Here is a 16,470-nt window from a genome sequence, read left to right on the forward strand (position 1 = left end):
CTTTATACTAGCTGAAAAATTGGACTCTAATTGAGGGTTTGTGTGGGAGGGAGGTGTTTGAGGGTTGAAGTAGGATGGTTGTTGTACATAGGGGGTCAACCACGCGCAGGAAATGTTATATGGGCTGGGAGAGAGGGACAAGGCCACAACAGGATCTGCGCCATGGGGGGCGGGGCAGGCTTTGGAAAGCGCGGGGTTGTCTTTCCCGCGCGCGACAAGAAAGGCGGGAAGGGGAACAAAGGAATGTACATTGATTGGGAGATTCCCACACGGGGGGGTCAAAGGGATGGCAGGGGAAGCCGGGGTCAGCAGGTGTCAGCTGACTTACGGGAGGGATATGGGGGGAGCAAAAAAGCTAGACGGGGATCTAGCGGGGGGAGAGGGGGGGGGAGAGGAGGGAGGGGGGGAAGGGGGGGGGGAAAGGGTTGCTGCTGCACTGGCCGAAAGAGAACGGGACACAGAAGAGGTGTGTGGGGGGGTCCCCAGCTGGGGGACTGGAGAGTGAGGGAGACGTGGACAAGGGACTGGCCCAGAAAAGGAGATGGCTAGTCGGCGGGGGGGGTGGGGGTGAGAGTCCCTCCAATCCGGCTGATAACGTGGAACGTGAGGGGCCTGAATGGGCCGGTGAAGCGGGCTCGAGTGTTCGCGCACTTGAAGGGACTGAAGGCAGACGTGGCAATGCTCCAAGAGACACGCCTGAAGGTGGCGGACCAGGTCAGGTTAAGAAAGGGATGGGTAGGACAGGTATTTCACTCGGGATTGGACGCAAAAAATAGAGGGGTGGCAATTCTGGTGGGAAAGCATGTGTCATTTGAGGCCAAGACTATCGTAGCGGATAATGGAGGGAGATATGTGATGGTGAGTAGTAGGTTGCAAGGGATGTGGGTGGTGTTGGTAAATGTTTACGCCCCGAACTGGGATGATGCGGGATTTATGAAGCGCATGTTGGGGCATTCCGGACCTGGAGGTAGGAGGCCTGATAATGGGAGGGGACTTCAATACGGTGCTGGACCCAGCACTGGACCGCTCCAGATCAAGGACAGGAAGGAGGCCGGCGGCGGCCAAGGTACTTAGGGGGTTTATGGATCAGATGGGGGGAGTGGACCCATGGAGGTTTGCAAGACCGCAGGCCAGGGAATTTTCTTTTTTCTCCCACGTGCATAAGGCTTACTCCCGGATAGATTTCTTTGTTCTGGGCAGGGCGCTCATCCCGAGAGTGGAGGGGACGGAGTATTCGGCCATAGCCGTTTCGGACCATGCCCCGCACTGGGTGGAACTGGAGCTGGGAGAGGAGAGGGACCAACGCCCGCTGTGGCGGCTGGATGTGGGACTGCTGGCGGACGAGGTGGTGTGTGGGAAGGTGAGGGGGTGTATCGAAAGGTACTTGGAGGCCAACGACAATGGGGAGGTGCGAGTGGGGGTGGTATGGGAGGCGTTTAAGGCGGTGATCAGGGGAGAGCTGATCTCCATCAGGGCTCATAGGGAGAAGACAGAGGGAATGGAAAGGGAGAGGTTAGTGTGGGAGATCTTGCGAGTGGACAGGAGGTACGCAGAGGCCCCGGAGGAAAGATTACTTGGTGAAAGGCGACGGCTCCAGACGGAGTTTGACCTGCTGACCACGGGCAAGGCGGAGGCACAGTGGAGGAAGGCGCAAGGGGCGACATACGAGTACGGGGAAAAGGCTAGTCGGATGCTGGCGCACCAGCTCCGTAAGAGGGCGGCAGCAAGGGAAATAGGGGGAATCAAAGGTGGCAGGGGAGCCACGGTTCGAAGTGTAACGAAAATAAATAAGGTATTCAAGGACTTCTATGAAGAGCTGTACAGATCCCAGCCCCCAGGGGGGGAAGGGGGGATGAGGTGATTCCTGGACCAGCTGGGGCTCCCGAGGGTGGAGGAGCAGGATGCGGTTGGTTTGGGGGCACCAATTGGGTTGGAGGAGTTGAGTAAGGGTTTGGGGAGCATGCAGGCGGGGAAGGCCCCAGGGCCGGACGGGTTCCCGGTGGAGTTCTATGGAAAATATGTGGACCTGCTGGCCCCGCTACTAGTGAGGACCTTCAACGAGGCAAGAGAGGAGGGAACCCTGCCCCAGACAATGTCGGAGGCGACAATCTCCTTGATTCTAATGCGAGACAAGGATCCACTGCAATGTGGATCGTACAGGCCGATTTCGCTCCTCAATGTGGTGCTAAGCTATTGGCGAAGGTACTGGCCACTAGGATTGAGGACTGTGTCCCGGGGGTGATTCACGAGGACCAAACGGGATTCGTAAAGGGCAGGCAGTTAAATACCAATGTGCGGCGGCTCTTAAACGTGATAATGATGACATCGGAGGAGGGAAAGGCGGAGATAGTGGCAGCTATGGAGGCGGAAAAAGCCTTTGACCGAGTAGAGTGGGAGTACCTCTGGGAGGTATTGCGCAGGTTTGGGTTCGGGGGAGGGTTTATTAGATGGGTTAAGCTCCTTTACAGCGCCCCGGTGGCGAGTGTAGTGACGAACCGGCGGAGGTCGGAGTACTTTCGGCTGTACCGAGGGACGAGGCGGGGTGCCCCCTGTCCCCCCTGTTGTTTGCATTGGCGATCGAACCCTTGGCCATATCACTTAGGGAGTCTCAGAAATGGAGGGGATAGTCCGCGGGGGAGAGGAGCATCGGGTATCGCTATATGCGGATGACCTGCTGCTATACGTGGCGGACCCAATGGAGGGGATGGTGGAGGTCATGCAGACTCTGAAGGAGTTTGGAGAGTTCTCGGGCTACAAGCTTAATGTAGAGAAGAGTGAGCTTTTTGTATTACAGGCAGGGGACCAAGAAAGAGGGATAGGGGACCTGCCGCTGAGGAGGGCGGAGAGGAGTTTTCGGTATCTGGGGATCCAGATAGCCAGAAGTTGGGGGGCCCTACATAAACTGAATTTGACGAGGGTGGTGGAGCAAATGGAGGAGGATTTTAAAAGAGAGGACATGCTCCCGCTCTCGTTGGCGGGTAGGGTGCAGTCAGTCAAAATGGTGGTCCTTCCGAGGTTTTTGTTCGTGTTTCAGTGCCTCCCCATCGTGATCACCAAGGGCTTTTTCAAGAGAGTAGGTAGGAGTATTATGGGGTATGTGTGGGCAAATAAGACCCCGAGGATTAGGAGAGGGTTCTTGGAACGCAACTGGGACCGAGGAGGGTTGGCTTTGCCAAACCTAGGGAGTTACTACTGGGCAGCAAACATGGCGATGATCCGCAAGTGGGTCATGGAGGGAGAGGGGGCGGCATGGAAGAGGATGGAGATGGCGTCCTGTAAAGGAACGAGCCTGGGGGCGTTGGTAACTGCACCGCTGCCGCTCTCGCCGACAAAATACACCACAAGCCCGGTGGTGGCGGCAACACTAAGGATCTGGGGCCAGTGGAGAAGGCACAGGGGTGCAATGGGAGCATCGGTGTGGTCCCCGATCAGGGGTAACCACCGGTTTGTCCCGGGGAAGATGAACAGGGGGTTCCAAGGCTGGCATTGGGCGGAGATAAGAAGAATGGGGGACCTGTTCATTGACGGGACATTTGCGAGCCTAGGGGCACTGGAGGAGAAATTTGAGTTACCCCCGGGAAATGCATTTAGATATATGCAGGTGAGGGCTTTTGTGAGGCGACAGGTGAGGGAATTTCCGTTGCTCCTGGCACAAGAAGTTCAAGATAGGGTGATCTCGGGGGTATGGGTCGGGGAGGGCAAGGTGTCGGAATATACCAAGAGATGAAAGAAGAGGGGGAAGCGCTAGTAGAAGAATTGAAAGGTAAATGGGAGTAGGAGCTGGGGGAGGAGGTTGAGGAAGGGCTATGGGCTGATGCCCTGGGTAGGGTTAATACCTCCTCCTCGTGTGCCAGGCTCAGTCTGATACAATTTAAGGTGGTTCACAGAGCGCATTTGACGAGGGCGAGGCTGAGTAGGTTCTTTGGGGTAGAGGATAGATGTGAAAGATGTTCAGGGAGCCCGGCGAACCATGTCCATATGTTTTGGTCATGCCCGGCATTGGCGGGGTTCTGGAGAGGAGTGGCGGGAGTAATATCCCAGGTGGTGAAAGTCCGGGTCAAGCCAAGCTGGGGACTAGCAATATTTGGAGTAGTGGATGAGCCGGGAATGCAGGAGGCGAAAGAGGCCGGAATTCTGGCCTTTGCGTCCCTAGTAGCCCGGCGAAGGGTCTTGCTATTGTGGAAGCAGGCGAAGCCCCCTAGCCTAGAGGCCTGGATTAACGACATGGCGGGGTTCATAAAATTGGAGAGAATTAAGTTTGCTTTGAGAGGGTCTGCACAGGGGTTTTACAGGCGGTGGCAACCGTTCCTAAAATATCTCGCGGAGCGTTAGAAGGTCGGTCAGCAGCAGCAGCAATCCTGGTGGGGGGGGTGGTACGAGAGATTGTTTGAGGGGATGGACGAGCGGGAGATGGCATGGAGGGTGGGGGGAAACGGTACGTGCGGCCAAGAGCCAGTGTATAAAGCTATGTAAATATACCATCTTGCCATGTACATATCTAGCTCAGGGAGATTTTGCGTTATTTTGTTACGGGGGGAGGGGGGGGTTACTGTTTGTACGGGGAAAAATTGTGTTGTTAATAAACCTTAATAAAAAATATTTTTAAAAAAAAGAAGTTTGCAGATGATAAAAGAATTGACCATGTTGTTGATAATGAAGGAAAAGGCATGAAGATTTCAATGTCAGCTTTGTGGAACAATGGCACATGGAGTTCAATCCACAGAAGTGTGAGGTAATGCTTTTGGGGAAAGCTAACAACGTAAGGGAACATACAGAACTCCATTCTGCACAGCCACAGACCCCTGATAGGATAGGTAGATAGAATAGGTAGAATGGTTAAGAAGGTATACATGAATCGTGCCTTTATTAGCTGCAGCATATAAAGACAGTGAGGTTATGCTAAAGTGTAAAAAAACACCAGTTATGCCACAGTTACATTTCTGCATCCAGTTCTGGTCACCACACCACATGAAGACTGAACTTGCACTGGAGCACAACCAAAAGAGAAAAGTACCAGGAATTAAGGATTAGTTGAACACGTAGGTGTTGAGCAGGTTTTTATAAGGTATGAGGGGGGGGGAGACAAGGTAGAATGACCTAGGGATGGATTCCCAAGAGAAGAGCTAATTGGCTGAAACCTCTGTCAATAGGGTTGCAGAAGTGATGCACTCGAAGCCAGAGTCTGAGGCCAAAGAGTTAGGGCCTAGGAGTAGTGAAGCTTGTTGACATCGATGGCGCGATTGAACTGAACGGGAACAAAGTCCCATAGCGAGCATGTTTAGCCACGTGTTTACCGGTGCTCGCAGCGCCCCCTGCACCTCCCCAAACACCCACACAGGGCACCCCTGGCCCAATCACCGCCTTGCAAAAAAGACTAGCTTGGCAGCTTGGCAGTGTCAATTGTGTACCCTGGCAATGTCCCTGCCAGCTTGTAGTGTAATTTGAGCACCTTGGCAATGCCAGTCTGGCATCCAGGTGGCACTGCCAGGGTGCCAGATTGGCCATGCCAGGATGCCCAGGGTGCCACTCTGCCCAGAGGGCAAGCACTAGGGGGACTTCGATCCCCTGGGAGGCACCCATGAGTGCTATTCCGTCTGGTCCCCATTTGTAGAGACCACTACTGAACAGAGTTCGCCCAAGGTCGCCGAGGCAAAGGGGGCATAATAATAATGATAACAATAACCTTTATTAGTGTCACAAGTAGGCTTACATTAACACTATTGGGGCACCTGTTCGGACACACTGAAGGAGAATTCAGAACGTCCAATTCACCTAACAAGCACGTCCTTCGGGACTTGCGGGAGGAAACCGGAGCATCCGGAGCAAACCCACGCAGACACGGGGAGAACGTGTAGACTCCACACAGACAGTCACCCAAGCCTCGAATCGAACCAGGGGCCTTGGCGCTGTCAAGCAACAGTGCTAACCACTGTGTTACCGTGCCACCCCAATGGATAGATCCCAGCGCTTTGGGTGCCTTGGTAAGCTGCATATTAAAGTGAAACAAGCTGCCTCCCTCTAATATGTAGATTTTCAAAAAGTGATCCCACCTATAATGGGCGGGTTTCATATGGGAACGTTGCGCAAGATCGCGTTAGATCTCGTGAGGCATTTCGAGCCGGGTAGTTTCCAGGAGCGTGGTCTCCCGGCTTCTGTTGGCCACGTAGCACTGCTGCACACTGCTTTTCAGGTGCAATGTGGCCGTTTGATTGCATCGAGAGTGGAATGAGGATGAGGAGGAATTTGAAAATAATGGATTTTAAATTCTATTCATGAGGTAGAAAAAAAGAAAGTGAATTCATGATTAATGCATTTCAGGTCCTTAAGATGTTCCAAAACGTTTCACAGACACTGAGGTACTTTGAAGTGCAGTCACTGTTACAATGTGGAGAAAGATAGCAGCCAATTTTCACACTTACAGTAAGATCTCACAAACAGCAGTCAGTCAATTGACAAGATGATCTGTTTTTCCCAGTGTTAGTTGAGGAATAAAGGCTGGCTTGAACAGAAACCCCCCCTCCTATTTTTCAAACAGTAACATGGTACATCCGCCTCAGAGGACAAATGGGACTAATTTATCATCGTAAATGAAAGATTGCAAACTCACGTTTTAAAGGGGTCATGAACTCACAGCCAACTGACTTGGGGACAAGAGTGTGATTATTGGGGCAAAGTCACACTTAAGGGATAGGTTTCCAATGGAAGTTGATGAGGACAGTGGCCAACAAACATTAGGGAAGGCTGTGGTTATTATGAACAGCCCAGAACACGAAGAAGAGGAAACGTACTATCAAATGTTGCTCCATTTTTAGTAATACTAGCATTACCCATGATTAATCTTCTTTTCCTGCCCTTTGTCTCTCTTTCTCTCCCATTTGGCATGCTTCTCAGCCGGCCTCTGTCACCTCTTTTCTCTTGCCTAATTTCACTGACTTGTCTTTCTTTCTCCCCTGTATCTCAGAGCAATGTCTGTCTCAGTTCTGCTCATATGCATTTCTTCTTCTCTGCTCGTTTCTCCCAGTCTCTTTCCAAACCTGCCCTTCTCATTTCTCCATCTCTTCACTCCAATTTTATGCTGTCTTCCAGTGCCAGACATTTGTTTTATTTTTGTTCTCATGCATTTCTCCATATCTCTATTTCACCCCAAACATTTCCCATATTATTCTGGTTCCCACAGAATCACAGAAAAATACAGTGAAGGAAAGGCTCTTCGGCCCATCTAGTCTGCACCGCCGTATGAAAGGCACCTGATCTGTCAATCTTAATCCCATTTGCCAGCACTTGGCCCATAGCCTCAAATGTTATGATGTGCCAAGTGCTCTTCAGGTACATTTTAAAGGATGTGAGGCAACCCGCCTCTACCACCCTCCCAGGCAGTGCATTCCAGACTGTCACCACCCTCCTCAACTCCCCCCTGAACCTCTCGCACCTCACTTTGAACTTGTGTCCCCCTCATAATCGATCTTTCAAGTAAAGGGAACAACTGTTCCCTATCAACACTATCCATGCCCTTCATAATCTTGTACACATCGATCAGGTCGCCCCTCAGTCTTCTCTGCTCCAGCAAAAACAAACCAAGCCTATCCAATCTCTCTTCATAATTAAAATGTTCCATCGCAGGCAACATCCTGGTGAAACGCCTTTGCACCCGCTCCAGTGCAATCATATCCTTCCTATAATGTGGTGACCAGAACTGCACACAGTACTCAGCTGTGGCCTCACTAATGTTCTATATAACTCCATCATGACCTCCATTCATTGAATATTTCTTCGTCAAATTGCTCCTTCCAAAGTGTAACACCTCACACTTTTCAGGATTAAATTCCATCTGCCAGCTTTCTGCCCATTTGACCATCCCGTCTATAACTTCCTGTAACCCAAGACACTCAGCCTCATTGTTAACCACCTGGCCTATTTATGTGGAATTCACAAACTTACTGACCCTAACCCCCCACATAGTCATCAAAGTCATTTATATAAATGATGAATAATAGGGGCCCAGCACAGATCCCTGTGGTACGCCACTGGTCACTGGCTTCTAGTCACAAAAGCAGTCGTCTGCCATCACCCTCTGTTTCCTACAGCCTCCTTCGAATCCACCTTATCAAGTTCCCTGTATCCCATGTGCATTTACCTTCTTTATGAGTCTCCCATGTGGGACCTTGTCAAATGCTTTGCTGAAATCCATACAAACTAAATCAACAGCACTATCCTCATCTCCACACTTAGTCACGTGCTCAAAAATATCAATCAAATTTGTTAGACATGACTTTCCTCTGATAAAGTCATTCTCACTATTCCTGATCAAACCTTGCCTCTCCAAGTGGAGATAGATTCTCTCCTTCAGAATTTTTTCCAACAGATTCCCAACCACTGACGTGAGACTCACTGGTCTATAGTTCCCTGGCTTATCCCTGCGACCTTTCTTAATGAATGGGACCACATTCACAGCCCACCAGTCCTCTGGCATCTCTCCTGTGGCCAGAGAAGAATTAAAAATTAGGATCACCTCCCTCGCCTCCCACAACAACCTGTGACACAATTTGTCCAGATCTGGAGATTTCCCCACTTTTAAGCCTACCAACACCTCCAATACCTTGTCCCTCCCTATGACAACTTGCTCAATAACCCCACAGTCTCTTTCCCGGAGTTCCATGTCTGCCTCCTCATTCTCTTGGATGAAGACAGATGTGAAATATTCATTTAACACCTATCAATGTCCTATAGCTCCACCCACAGATTTCCCCCCCTCAGTCCCTAATGGGCCCTGCTGTTTCCTGAGATATCCTCTTCCCATTGATATACTTATTGAATAATATGGACCATATTTTTACCCACAGCCTCGATCTCTTTATTTTTGTGAACCATGATTCTCTACCACAACCAGTAAAAAGAATACATGGGCCATGGGAAGCCAACGTGGAGAAGCAGGACTGTTGGTTGGTTGGAGAGAAATGGGTGGAAGAGGTGACACATAGAAACAGGACAGCAAGTAACAGTGGAATGGTTATATATAGCAGAAGGGTGGTTAGCAGCAATAGAAAGGGGAGTGGGTTGACTATCACTGGCTCTGGAGACCAGCAAACTAGTTGGGCCAACAGCAGGGGGGGGCGGGGGGGGGAGAGTTGTGAGGAATTACTGAGGTAAGCTGCTAGGCAGGTAGAACTCAAAGCAGATCGCTTGGAGCCATGACATCAAATAAATCTGGGGGATAGTGACCAAATAGCCTCACAAAAGCAGATTGCTGAGGCTTTGAGAAAGAAATTTATGTTTTAAAGGCACCTTTGAAAATGTTTGTTCAGAAAGTGTTCTGAGATCTCCACAGTTAACAGTTCCAGCTGAGACAGGTAGAAGAAAAGTCTCCGCCTGTTGGCTAGATATGTTCTCTGGGAAAATGGGATTAAAAATTTGGAGTCCATTTTTTGTGAAGCATAGGTCTGTGATGCAACATTCCTTCATGTGACACACAACTTGGCAATTTCACAAAGTAGTGTCAGTGAAGCTGTTGTGATGAAATATGTGTAATGTAATAGATTAAACAGAATCGGAATGGGGAAAAAAAGAATTGATATAAATATTGACAAATTTCTACATTGAGTGTAAGATTTCTAAAAAAAATTATGGTTAATGTTTAGATATTTATGTTTTTTCCAGATTCTGCCTCGAGAAAAAGAGATATTGTCTTCCTAATCGATGGCTCTCCTGGAATGGGAAGATCGTTCCTTCAAGTCCGTGAGTTTCTTAATACGATAATCCAGGAGCTCGATATTGGACCTGACAAAGATCAAGTTGCTGTGGTACAATACAGTTCTGATTCAACACTTGAATTTGGCCTCAATACTTATTCAGCCAAAGTTGAGGTTTTAAAAGCATTGAGAAAGTTGAGATTGAAAACAGGAAGGCCCCTCAACACTGGTGCAGCACTGGACTTTGTCACAAGGAATGTCTTCACTCCATCTGCAGGGAGCAGGAGCGATGCTGGAGCTTCACAAATCCTGGTGCTGATCACTGCTGGGAAATCCAGAGATGATGTTGGACGAGCAGCGGACGCAGTGAAACAGGCTGGTATAGTGCCCATTGCCATCGGAGCCAAGAGTGCCGACACATCAGAGCTACGACAGATTGTGTTGAATCCTGATTCTGTTCTCACACTGGAAGACTTCCAGGAATTGCAAACTATTCATCGAGAGCTACTATCGAAAGTTAGAGCAGTGTCTCTGATTGAAGAACCAATTCCTCCTATTGAAGGTAAAGACGTTTGACAAACTATGATTGATTTAGTTTACTCAATGTTATGGAACAGAAAATTAAAGAACATTTTCAATATTGCAAGAGTGACCTCACCGAAACTGAGGTTGCACAATCTGTACATTTTAGTCGCAAGTTATTTCACTGACTGAATTCTAAAGATATTTAGAGATGGTGAATTCCGGCCTTGGGTGACTGTCTGTGTGGAGATTGCACATTCTTCCCGTGTCTGCGTGGGTTTCCTCCGGGAGCTCCGGTTTCCTCCCACAATCCAAAGATGTGCAGGTTAGGTGAATTGGCCATGGTACATTGCCCCTCAGTGTCCAAAAGGTTAGGTTGGGTTATTGGGTTTACGGGGATAGGGTGGAGGTGTGGGCTTTAGCAGGGTGCTCTTTCCAAGGTGCTGACTCGATGCTCCAAATGTCCTCCTTCTGCATTGTAAATTCTATGATTCCGTCTATGATTCTATGATTCTATATACTCCTTAACCACCACCTGTGTCAGCACATTAACACAATCTACCCCCAAAATGATATAACTTAGTTGATTCTGACAGGAATAAGTGTGATATATATATGCAACCACCTTCCCCCTCATCTTTTAAAACATAGGGATGAGACGTAGCCATTCAACACAGTCTTCATTTTGACACATTGACCAATTGTTGATCTTTTTCCACCATTTGTGTCATTTAAGACGCAGAATTTGGCCGTTCGGCCCATTGTGTCTCTGTCAGTTCTCCATCAGAAACCCAGTCAGTTTTAATACAGGCCAGGATTTAGAGAACCCCAAAGTGTATCAAGGAGTTCACCTGACCCATAACTTTGAATAGATTGTGGTTATGGGGAGCACAAGGGCCCACTTTACAGGTGTGATGCTACAGAGAGCTAAAGTACTTTGTTTTAATTTAAATGTTTATTTATGAAACCAGTTAACATCTTAATAATCATCAACACCAATCATCCCCACAAATACAATATTCTATAAATAACCCTTAATCTTTCCATGCCTACTGGCTCATTTAAATTCGACTATCTGAATCATGCCAGAAAGGCCCCATTTGGGACTTTCTCGCAATGCACCTGGCGCAATGAGACCAGGCACAACACTGGGGAAAAATCGCCTCCATGCTTTCCTTTTCAAAAGGTTGTGTACAATTTTCTTCAGTCTTTCCTTATTCAAACACCTTTTCATTGTGATTAATGGATTTTGTTTGATGCTGGTCTTCTCTGGATGTTAGAGAAATGTTAGAGGGGCTGTTTAGCACAGGGCTAAATCGCTGGCTTTGAAAGCAGACCAAGGCAGGCCAGCAACACGGTTCAATTCCCGTAACAGCCTCCCCGAACAGGCGCCGGAATGTGGCGACTAGGGGCTTTTCACAGTAACTTCATTTGAAGCCTACTTGTGACAATAAGCGATTTTCATTTTCATTTCATTTTCAAACATAGAGAAAACATCAGTTATTAAAGCCCCAATTGTTGTAGAATTGAGGAAATGTTGTAAAATCTGATTACATTGGTTTACCAGGTATTATTTAATTGCTGACCTGATGTGTATTTCCTTTTCCAGTTCTACCAATGGAAATGAGTGAGAGAGACATCGTGTTCCTTATTGATGGATCAGACAATGTTGGAGACGCAAATTTACCTTTTGTCCGTGATTTTATGACAAGAATAATTCAGAACCTGGCCATTGGAAGTGACAAGGTGCGAGTAGGTCTGGCACAGTACAGCGATGACACTGAGGCTGAGTTCTATCTGAACACTTATTCATCAGAAGCTGAACTTCTGTCTCAAATCAGAAGTCTCAGACTGATCGGGGGATCAACGGCTAACACTGGTTCAGCGTTGGACTTTGCCATTAAATATTATTTTACGAGTTCTACAGGAAGTCGAATAAAAGAAAATGTTCCTCAGTTTTTGGTGCTTGTTACTGGGGGAAGATCCAGTGATGATGTGGAAGCACCGGCAGATGCACTGAAGCGAGCTGCAGTAATGACCTTCGCTGTTGGAGTTAAACATACGGACCCAGCACAGCTGGAAGAGATTGCAATTGATCCAAGTTTGATGTTCAGTGTAAAGGAATTCCACTCTCTGTCTGATATACACAATCAGATGATAATACCATTGACAACGCTGACCGTTCCAACAGTAATTATTGAAGAACCAACAATAAAGCCTGAAGAGGCTCCTACAGAAGGTACCGCAATTTAGTTTATTGTTTTTTCCGCTGCATTTGAGTACATTATCAAACAATGTTAGTCCTTGTCAAAAATATCACACATGATTGGAAATGCAGGGTGGGTGTGAGTTCACTGATTGTCCCTGATTCTGGGCCACAGCCACCCCAGCTTCTCCTTGTCAGTTTAAAATCAGAATCCACATTCCTGTTCCTCTATATTCTAGAACCCTTCATAATAACTCACAGATGATCTTTAACAATCCATCTGAGGTTATCGGGACAGATTGTATGATGTAATGTCCCTGCTGCAGAAGCTATTTTGGTACATTGGAATCATTCCCTACCTCTGGGCTAGAAGCTTTCACTTCAATCCCACTTCAGGACTTGATAGCCAAGAAAGGTGCATTCACAACCTGGCTAAGATTATCAGCCTGAAGATCCTTCAAATAAACCTGATGGCAGATAGTGAGCAATAGAGTTTTCTGGTCAGCCATACTGTAGAAAGAAAAGGCAAACCATTGCAGTACTTTGCACCTGCCTTCAGAATGAGCATCATAATTCCCCAACCTTTTCCCCGGAGCTCGATTCACTGTTTCTATTCAAATAATCATCTAATGCCCTCTTGAATGCCTTGATTGAACCTGCTCCACCACACTTACAGCCAGTACATTCCAGACCCAAACCACTCCATAAGACCATAAGGCCATTAGGCCACAAGACAGAGGAGCAGAATTAGGCCACTTGGCCCATTGAGTCTGCTCTACCATTCAATCATGGCTGACATTTTTCTCATCCCCATTCTCCTGCCTTCTCCCCATAATTCCTGATCCCCTTATTGATCAAGAACCTTTAGATCTCTGACTTAAAAGACTCTCAGTGATTTGGCTCCACATCCTTCTGCGTAAAAGAGTTCCACAGATTCACTACCCCGGCTGAAGAAATTCCTCCTTATCTCTGCTTTAAGGATTTCTCATCATCGCTAACTGTACTCCACATCTTTTCAGAAAATATAACTTATTACTTTTGTTTCCCAATACAGCAGCACAATAAAACATTTTTAAATTAAATCACAAGGTATATTTTGCAAGGGCTTCACTTGACCTGCAGATTTTGCATTCAACCAATGTACATTCACTCAGCAATAAAACCAGAACATGCTGGAAATCACAGCACGTGTACAGAGTTAACATTTCAGGTCGCTAACGTCTCTTTGCCTGAAATGAGAAAAGATAGAAATGCAAATAAATGCAAATTGGAGGTATAAAGTAAGAAACCAGCAAAAGAACAAGATGGAAACAGTGGATCTGAGCCACAATTGTTGAGCCCAGTGTTAAGTTCAGAGGGTGTAGATCTATACTTTTCTCACTGTGTTCCAATATGACCACTTTTTAACACTAGTAAATTGACGTGATCCCCGATTGCGACAAAAATAAAACATCAATAAAGCATCAGGGAAACATTCATTATTGAATTATTACATTTTGTGTACTGTCGATCAGCTTATTCTACAGAAAAGGATTGGTCTCTCGATCAACATGAGTAAACAAAAATCCTCCACCAGCTCTCCACTGGACAAGTGAGGAATTGAACAAACTAATGTGATATAAAATAGTTAGTTCAAATATTAGTTACAATAATGTAGATGTGAGCCAGTCTGATAGTAGTGAGTTTACAAACAAAGGACAAAGGGATTCAAAAAGCATGGCAAGGATGGGGAAAAGGATGCTGGGTAACAAGAGGCCCACGGTTAAGTAATGCGAAGTGAGCCAATCAGGATACATGGCCAGGTAAGGAGGTGTATAGGATGGCCTATGAGAATCTTGTATGTGAAACTTGATGCCATTTGAATGAGATTTGTAAAGATTTCTTTGTCTCCGATCTCACTCGGTTCTGGAGCTCCAGGAGAGCGCTTGTGTGTTCTGAATCTCCGTGGAGCGAGTCAGCCTTGCAAGTTGGTTAAAAATAAATAATACTATACCTACAAATCCATCTCGAGTTTTATTGAGGCCAGACTGACGGGTAAAGAATTCAATATTGTCATTTGGTGCTGAAACCTGGGATTTCTCCAGACGGTCAATGGCCAGCTGCGAAATCAGAATTAGACTGATGTTGGACAAGGAAAGTGGAAATGGGCCCACAATGTGTGTAGCTGGAAAATTACCACATTGATTTTCCCCTCTTCTCATGGTCTGATTGGTCTGGTCACCCGCGGTTGGTACGGAAAGATCATCTCGACGAAATCAAAGGTCAGTCTGGGGATTAGAAAATTAAAAATTCAGTCGATGTAGGTGCGACTGAGGGTTAAAAAACAAACTGATGGATATCATAAGATTGATAGTTCAGTTTTGAGTTGATTTTGGAATTGATGGGACGTCAGAAAGACGGTTTAATTCCACGTGTGTGTGTTTTGGAATTGATGGGACGTTGGAAAGATGGTTTAATTCCACGTGTGTGTGTTTTGGAATTGATGGGACGTCGGAAAGACGGTTTAATTCCACGTGTGTGTGTTTTGGAATTGATGGGACGTCTGAAAGACGGTTTAGTTCCACGTGTGTGTGTTTTGGAATTGATGGGACGTCGGAAAGACGGTTTAATTCCACGTGTGTGTGTTTTGGAATTGATGGGACGTCGGAAAGACGGTTTAGTTCCATGAGTGTTTTCGAAACTATAGTTGATTAAGCTAAAATTGTATCCTTGGACCGTAGTGGCGAACAACGCAGTCTTGAGGACTAGTTTGAGATTATGGGGAGTTGCTTGGATAACACGAGTGATCCAGGCAGTTCATTGCAAATATTATGTGATATTTATCCAGATAAAGCGAGGGATTTTAGGAAAATGTCAGCAACTTTAAGGAAGAAATTGGGTGGCAAATGGCCACTTGGGGGACACTAAAGATCTGGACATCATTAAGAAAATTCAGGGTGAAATCTGGAAAAAGAGCCAAAGTACGAAAGCAAAAGAGTTAATTGGATTATGGAGACAATATTGTCAAGAGGAGAGGGATAAGATCATGTTATCAAGTTGGCAAGAAAATACCCTTAGAATGGGGATTCCAATTAGTGAAGGGGGGAACCAGAAAACTCTGAAGATCTTGAAGAAGGAGTGTGCATTTTAAAAATGCGCAAGTAAAGAGAGGGAGACACCCAGTGGGGCAGACTCGAGTTTAAAAAATGGGCTACGTAGTTCAATGGCTGGCCTCGCATTGACAGAGGCAGATGATGACCTCGAGAATTGGACCATGTCGGGTAGAGTCCCGACTGCACCAGTAGCATTGTCTGCATTAATTCCAGAACCACCAGGGTACCATAATTTATATCCAGTCACTGCTCCCCAGATTCAAATCATGCCAGCCACTCCAGTCCCTTCGGTTGATAGTTTGAGTCCTATTTCTGCACCTTCACCGTCTGTTAGAGAAGGGGAGCTCTGTTCCACAAGCCCAGTTAGCTCTTTGACCCGATCTCGGACAATGAGAGACGGGCCTGATCCTATCCAGAAACAATTACACATACCACCTAGATCCCTTAAGACCGATATGGTAGGACAGAAAAGTATGAGAACAAAGAAAGAGGACGGGAATAGTTCTGAGGAGCCGGAGCTCCCCCAATCGGAAGGGAAGGACGTTGAAGTCTTTGAAGAGCCAGAGGAATCCGCTAAAGCGCCCCTTAGTGACACTCTGAGACAGTTGCCAATTAGGAAAATACCCAACCCGGATGCTGCAATAGGCCTTAACCCCAGCAGAGTACCGCAGTCATCTCAACCACTTGAATTATGCTAGCCACGCCGCACTTCAGCAAGCCCATGCTTTGGACGATGATAGACGGGCACAAATCCTGAATGCGTTGAATGTCACATTTCAAAAGCCCATAAACATCTCTGCTATCTTAGACCTCAAACCCAAAAAGACTGTGGAGCCAGAGGAATTTCTGGAACGTTTTAATGAAATCTACCGTGGGCAGTCAGGCGACTTGCTGTACCAAAATGGTCAGAATTCCCCTCAATATTGTGCTATGTTAATGCATTGCCTACCACCTTCCGTGGCTA

At 47.0% G+C, this 16,470-nt stretch overlaps 1 protein-coding gene across 2 annotated transcripts in view; it reads left to right on the plus strand.

Moving 5' to 3' along the window:
* LOC140393912 (uncharacterized) overlaps positions 1-16,470 on the plus strand; it is a 428,933-nt gene that overhangs the window by 149,901 nt on the left and 262,562 nt on the right. For both annotated transcript variants that reach the window (XM_072480540.1, XM_072480549.1), the window contains exons 5-6: positions 9,655-10,248; positions 11,818-12,447. In XM_072480540.1, coding sequence (XP_072336641.1) covers positions 9,655-10,248; positions 11,818-12,447 — 1,224 coding nt within the window. The remainder of the gene's footprint in view (positions 1-9,654; positions 10,249-11,817; positions 12,448-16,470) is intronic.

Source organism: Scyliorhinus torazame, chromosome 2 (genome assembly GCF_047496885.1).
Source record: "Scyliorhinus torazame isolate Kashiwa2021f chromosome 2, sScyTor2.1, whole genome shotgun sequence".
Lineage (NCBI taxonomy): Eukaryota > Metazoa > Chordata > Chondrichthyes > Carcharhiniformes > Scyliorhinidae > Scyliorhinus > Scyliorhinus torazame.